This window comes from Octodon degus, unplaced genomic scaffold (assembly GCF_000260255.1).
Source record: "Octodon degus isolate 3935 unplaced genomic scaffold, OctDeg1.0 scaffold00165, whole genome shotgun sequence".
In the NCBI taxonomy this organism is placed as follows: Eukaryota; Metazoa; Chordata; class Mammalia; order Rodentia; family Octodontidae; genus Octodon; species Octodon degus.
The window spans coordinates 5,245,589-5,251,956 of NW_004524741.1; the positions used below are offsets into that span (position 1 = coordinate 5,245,589).

The following is a 6,368-nucleotide window of genomic DNA, read 5'->3' on the forward strand; positions in this document are numbered from 1 at the left end:
GACACACATTCAAAATACATCTAGAAATCTTTAGGCTAGCAGTGCCATTCTGAGTTTTAAAGTCTGAATAGTCGAGTCCATAAACTTACTTTTCAAGCTGCTGTTGTCTATGTTTTTCAAAATGCTGCTTCCTCTTTAGCAATGGCTGAGTTGTCACTGTTTTTTTTTATTCAGCCCGGCTTGGACATCGTCTACCTAGATGCAAATAAGCACTGTGCGAGCAGAAGCTCACCAGTCACTAGCTCTTGCTCTGGAAATGTTGCGTTCTACAAACTGATAGCCCATTTGGTTCTTCCTCAGGTGCAAATGAACGTCCTGGCATTCAACAGGCAGTTCCACTACGGCGTGTTCTACGCATACGTAAAGCTAAAGGAACAAGAAATGCGAAACGTTGTGTGGATAGCCGAATGCATCTCCCAGAGACACCGGACAAAGATCAACAGCTACATTCCCATTCTGTAAGGTGATGTGGAGGCCCCAAGTGCAGACGAATCATGGATGTTAAGGGAAAGTTACCAAGGAAAATAAAAGAAATCTTGCTACATTATCTAGGTTAAGTCAAAGTGAGCCAGCTTGGGCCTTTGTGAATTGTGGAACCCCCCAGAAACCCAGCGACCCAACCCTAAAGCGAATCAGTTCTTTGTTTTGGGCAGTTAACGCTGGCTTCCACATTTACGTCTCATTACTCACCAGGCCTTATGCATTAATTTTAATTAGCCAAGCAGTACTTTTCATTTTCCTGTTTGATCATGTTAAACATCAGATCTAATAAAAGCGTTCTATTCTTGGTTTTCCAGGCATCTCCATGGGCCCAAATATGTACTTTAATTTTTAACTATCTGTTCCTACCCTAGCTCTGCAAAATTCTGAAGCTGGCGTCGGTCAACATGGACCACAAGTGACGGCAAGGACTGCGTTTGTTTTCCAGCATGCTTTGCGCTGGGGCTTAGAGAATCCTGCACAATTGCCTTGATGTAAATAGCACTGCTGATAATGAACTAGTTTCTCCTAAATTTCTTCAAATTAAAAAGTCCTTTATTGTGGTTCCTTCATATTTTAACTTGGAAATGACCATTGATTGTTGTTTTAATCATTCAGTAGCTACAGGCGCAGAGCCAGTCTGCAGAGTACGCGTTCTCCATAAAACTTCAATAGAGCAAGTGCATAGAGCTACCCAGAAAAAGAAACATCAACAAAACACAGCTTAAATTCTTTCTTTAAATATAAAAGAAATCTGTATTTTTATCTGTAAATATCAAACGTGTGTACATATTTTGAAAATTCTCTCTCTCTCTCTCTCTCTCTCTCTCTCTCTCTCTCTCTCTCTCATTGTTGTTATTATTGTTGTTGCAATACCAGGAATTGAACTCAATTCTTTAAGTTTGCCACTAAGTTACATCCTCAGATGTTTTTATTTCTTGTTCTGAGGCAGGGTCCTGTTCAATTGCCCAGGCTTGCTTCCAATTTGTGTTCATCCTGCCTCAGCTTCTCAAGTGGCTAGTATTACAAGCTATCCCTGCCTTACATATTTGAACACTCTTTAATGTGAATACGTGCAGAATTTGGGTGTTTAGACAAAAGATTAAAATTTTATAAAGTCAGATTTTTTAGTAAAATATTTTAGCAATTCCAATGGTAGGGATTTTTGAGCATGAGAAGAAATAATGACTCACTACTAGAAAGAAAGCCAAATGGCCAACCATGCCCCCATGCAACATTCCTAGCCTGTTCTTGAGTCCTGGTACCAGAGGGCCAAGTGCTTTCACAGGCTTCAATGCAGACTTGTCAGCCGGAGTCAAAGCATCCGCTAACCAAAGTGACCCATGGTCAGAAGCTGTCTAGCTCACACTTCTGCTCTGCCCACTAGAACTTAGAAGTCAAGACACTTCCATTCTACATTCTAATCTGTGGGTATGCAGGAGAGGTAGGAACCAAAGACGCAGCTGGGAAAGAAGTATGAGAAGAGCATGGAAATGCTTCTTAGACTAGAGAGAAAGAGAGAGAGGGGTTGAGGGGAGGGAAAGAGAGGGGGGGGAAAGGAGAAGGGGAGAGAGAGACAAAGAGAGAGTGCTCTACACAGGATAGGAAGGGTCCAGGCAAAGGTTGCATTCCTTTTCCCTATATATGAATAGTGAAGACCCTGTTTCCTCAAGAGCGCAGCCACTGTGAGACTATTGTGGAACCTTCCCTGAAACTTCCTCTGGCAAACAGAATGTGCATACACCTTGAAATTTTAAGAACTTGCTTGTAAGTTTCAAGCTTTTAAGCTGGATCTTTCTTCTCCATCATTCCTCAGGGATCTGGCCTTTGAAAACAATTTGGCATAAAGGGCCAAAAAGTCAGATATATAGAACTCTGGAAACCATGAAGCAAAAATTATATTCTTATTTTACCTTATCGAAACTGACCTGTTCACTATCTCTTTCTACCTTGTCCCTAACATTTCAGCTGTCCCAAATAGCCAACTGCATTTGGCCTCAGAACATTACATGCCAATGAATGCATACCCAGCCTTCCTTGCAGACTGCAGCCGATGCTCTCGGTACATCTATACAGTCTTCTAGCCACCACTGCCCTCTCCGACCTGCTGCTCCTAGCCATGCTATCATAGGTTCACATGTTCTTTTTCAGCATGTCATCAGTAGACAGGAACTTATTAAACCTCTAACAAAGTCTTGCATGTAGGAGACCTGTGGTGCACTATGAGATCCAAGTGAAATAGTTGGGATCCTTAGTACATTTTAAGAACATCTAAGAACTACCTTCCTTGCTTTTGTTTGGATACTTTAGGAGTGAGGAACACTGGCTGAGAGTAGGTGGAGGTTTCCATCCTGGAACTGTGTAAGACTGACTTAGGCTAAGTATTGTCAGACCATGAAGAAATCTAATTAACCAGTATGAAGTGGCTCCCTCTCTCCCAGCATGGGGCTTCATTAAAAGTAACTCAAGTTCAAAATTATATAGTTGTTCAATAATCTAAAAAAACAAACAAAAAAGTAACTCAAGTTTACTATCTAAAATGTTAGCAATGTCTCAGACCCATAAAGATGACATGGGAAAGAGAAGTCATAGCTCTACTGTTGGGGCCGGGGAGATGGCTCAGTAGAATAAGTGTTTCCCTGGCAATCGCAAGGACCTGAGTTCAATCCCCGGTTCTGTTAAAAAAAAAAAAAAAAAACCTGCTAGCAAATATATGTGATGTTATCTGAGGGCATCCTTCCTAATGATTTCATCCTTTATGTCTCCAAAGAGCTGAGCCCAGGAGTCTTGATGTCATTTTAGATGACTGCATCGCCATAAAATGTGTAAGACTTTTATATACACAAAAACAAAATGTAGCAATTTTAATAAGGCCCAAATCTCCTTTGCCAAGTAATTTCTCTTTTCTCTCATTCTCATTATTTCATCGGGCCTCCCGTCAATGACCTTTCTACCTTCAGTTGCCTTGCGCCACTGTTCCCATTTGACACCTCTGGCTGAAAGCTTGGTCACTAACTTGAGTTCAGCACACCCCATCCTGCTTTACATGGGCTGAACATGGTGGCTGCTTATGCTTGGGAAGAAGGGATACAAGTAAAGATGTGTATGCAAACCAGTGTGAATAGCAACATATTAAGGGGTGACAGTCCCCCAGAGAATGCACACTTTAAGTATACCCACAAATGTCATTTAAAAGCTAGGATCTTTGACAAAATGCAGAAGTACCTCAGTAACTCCATGGCTTTAGTAGACTTCTGAGATCAGAGAGACTGTGAGCTTGGTAGCACAGCTCGCTGGTGCTGAAAGTTATTTTTCTTTTCCATAAGCAGCAATTTTAGATTTTTGAATAATTTAAATGTTTTTGTGTGTACTTGTCACTTTTTAAAAATTAAAGTGTCTAATTATTTCTCTACTTAGCTATTAATGCTGAGATGCACTGTTCATTGTGTAGGACGCTCACTGTTTTACATTCCTAGGTTGTTTCAGCTTGGGATTGAAAATGATTTTGTTCATGGAAGTATAGAGTGAATATATTTCAGTTTACTGCAGAAACATCCAGGATTTTTTAAATTAAAAGATATTTTAAAAAAATAAGAAGAAACAGTGCTAAGATTTTAATATTGTCCACGATTGGATTTTTTTATGAACTCAATAGTGTACTTTACATTTGCACAGTCCTGCAAGGGTGCATGACTGTGAACTGCAGCCTCAGTGTCCAGATTACGTGGCTGTGTACAAGGACCGCCCCCCATGGTGTAAGCAGGGTATTATACACTGAATAAATCCTGAGAGCTTCAAGTGGCTTTTAAGTAGGTGCCACGCAGAAAAGTTCTTCAAGATTCAATTCAAATAAGGAAACAAGTTGTGGTGCAGGGAATCAACATTCCATAGTTTAGTTACAGAATTTAATATGAATTCTTAAAAGTGACTTTTGTCACTAGCCTGCAGGAATCTGATGAACACAGGACACATTCCTTCAATATTACAGACAACAAACATCCACCCAAACTTTTGCCTATTATATAAAAGGAGCATGGACCTTCTAAAATCCACTCATGCGTGACCTAGGCATATGGGGACTCTAGGCCAGAAGACTCCATTCAGAGGCTGAGGAATGGAAGAAAATCACAGATTAGAAAGTAGAGGATGGGAAAACATTTTACTTTCAAAAATAGAAGCTCTCATACACACTTCTGAGAACCTAAAAGGACATCCTGTTGAGTTGAATAAGAAACATCTAGCAGGAGGACTGTACCTACTTAGATGGACAAGTGCCCCCCACCTGGTACCCAGTCAGTCATGTCAGTCACAGAGGCTGGAGGGTCAATGATAACAACTCGCTCACTCTCATATTAAATTGAAATCATAATAAAAAAACACTTATACTCTAAATCTTAAAACTATTGATGTCTCAATACATTACCGAGTGCTACTGACTTTTGCAAGATTATATGAGAACTCTGTGAATTGGTTAAGAAATTGTGTGCTTTCCTGACACAGAGATGAATAATCAAATGGGGAAAATTACTTATAAGGTTTCATCTTCTATGAAATAGAAGAAAGTTGTGTTCTCATATTCCCCCATGGCACCGAGAAATGAATCATTTCTATCCTTTTAGCCATCTTTTACTGCTTGAAGCCAAATAAAAGTAAGTCAAGTGAAAGAGTAAAGAGTGATTGGGACAAATGTATAACCTCCCCAGTAACTAACTATAAATCCAGGAAGGGCAAGTGGAAATTCAAATCCATATAATCCCCAGAAGGAAGCAAATATCTTTACAACCAGGAAGTAGCCTGCACTATCTTGCATTTATGAGACCATTTTCAGGCACAACTGTAGAGACAGTGATTGAGTGTGAATCAAAAACAGCTGGACACACTGCTGGCCCCCTCTGAGCCACATGGAAACCATAAACTGGCTTATAACAGGCGCGATTTGAAAACACAGGACAGCAATAGCAGGGAGGAAAGGGATGCTTCTGTAAAAAAACAAAGCACAAATCGTTAGCCAGAAATCATCAGTTCAGAGGAAATCTCAACAGACATTGACTTTTTCAAAGTGAGTTCTAGGTTGGAGCCATGAGCATTGCCTGCTTTGAGAGATAACCTAGGGAAGATAAGGAAAAGCACATCTCATTAGTGTAAAAGAGAAGCACCTTGGCTATTTTTAAATCAACCTAATGCTTTGATGTTTTTGTTTTTTCCATTTCTTTTCATTTGGGTCTTTTCCTATGCAATTTCCTAGTGGGATATAATTATTCCAGTATGAACACTAAATTTAAGAAAGAAATAATAGGCTCAGAATAAATAAAATAAGCATTGAATTTCAAGATAGCTCACACATATTATGTAAGCAAAAAGCTTAACCTCCAGGGGATGAGGAAAAGCAACATGGAAGTTATGCTGAGCACCCAAGGGACCCACATCACATGACGGCTACTCCGGAGCTTTACACACAGTTTAAGAAGGCCCACCTCAATCCAGCAAATCCCTAATTGATTATGATCTCTAAAATCTACAAATCTCTGAATATGCTTACGGGCACAAAAACATAGTTCTCCTTTTACTAATTGGAAATTTTAAGAGTGTACTTATTATTTCAGCTGATGTACACTGAAGGTCTATCTTTTGAGTCTTAATACTGCCCACTGCGTAAGCCCCAAAGCCCCAATTTTAGACAAGGAGTTTTTGAGCCTCCACTTAGAAAACATAATAGAAATATATGTAACATATTTGTGTTTTAGACCAGAATTTCTCAGCTGGTGTCTCACAGCGCACAGCTGTACCTCTTGTGGGTGACAGGGACATAGAGATGTCATCCCCACAGCCTCAGGATGCCCACAGCCTCCAGTCTGCTCTGACCTCCATTGCTGTTCTGCCACCCCCTA

General features: G+C 40.2%; 1 protein-coding gene across 4 annotated transcripts in view; it reads left to right on the forward strand.

Moving 5' to 3' along the window:
* Atp6v0d2 (ATPase H+ transporting V0 subunit d2) overlaps positions 1 to 1,215 on the forward strand; it is a 64,200-nt gene extending 62,985 nt beyond the window's left edge. For 2 of the 4 annotated variants that reach the window (XM_023703212.1, XM_023703210.1), the window contains exons 9-10: positions 301 to 458; positions 798 to 1,215. In XM_023703212.1, the coding sequence (XP_023558980.1) occupies positions 301 to 458; positions 798 to 828 (189 nt within the window). In that variant the 3' untranslated portion in view covers positions 829 to 1,215. The other 2 variants (XM_004643094.2, XM_023703211.1) reach the window with 2 other exon arrangements.
* Positions 1,216 to 6,368: the final 5,153 nt, after the last annotated feature.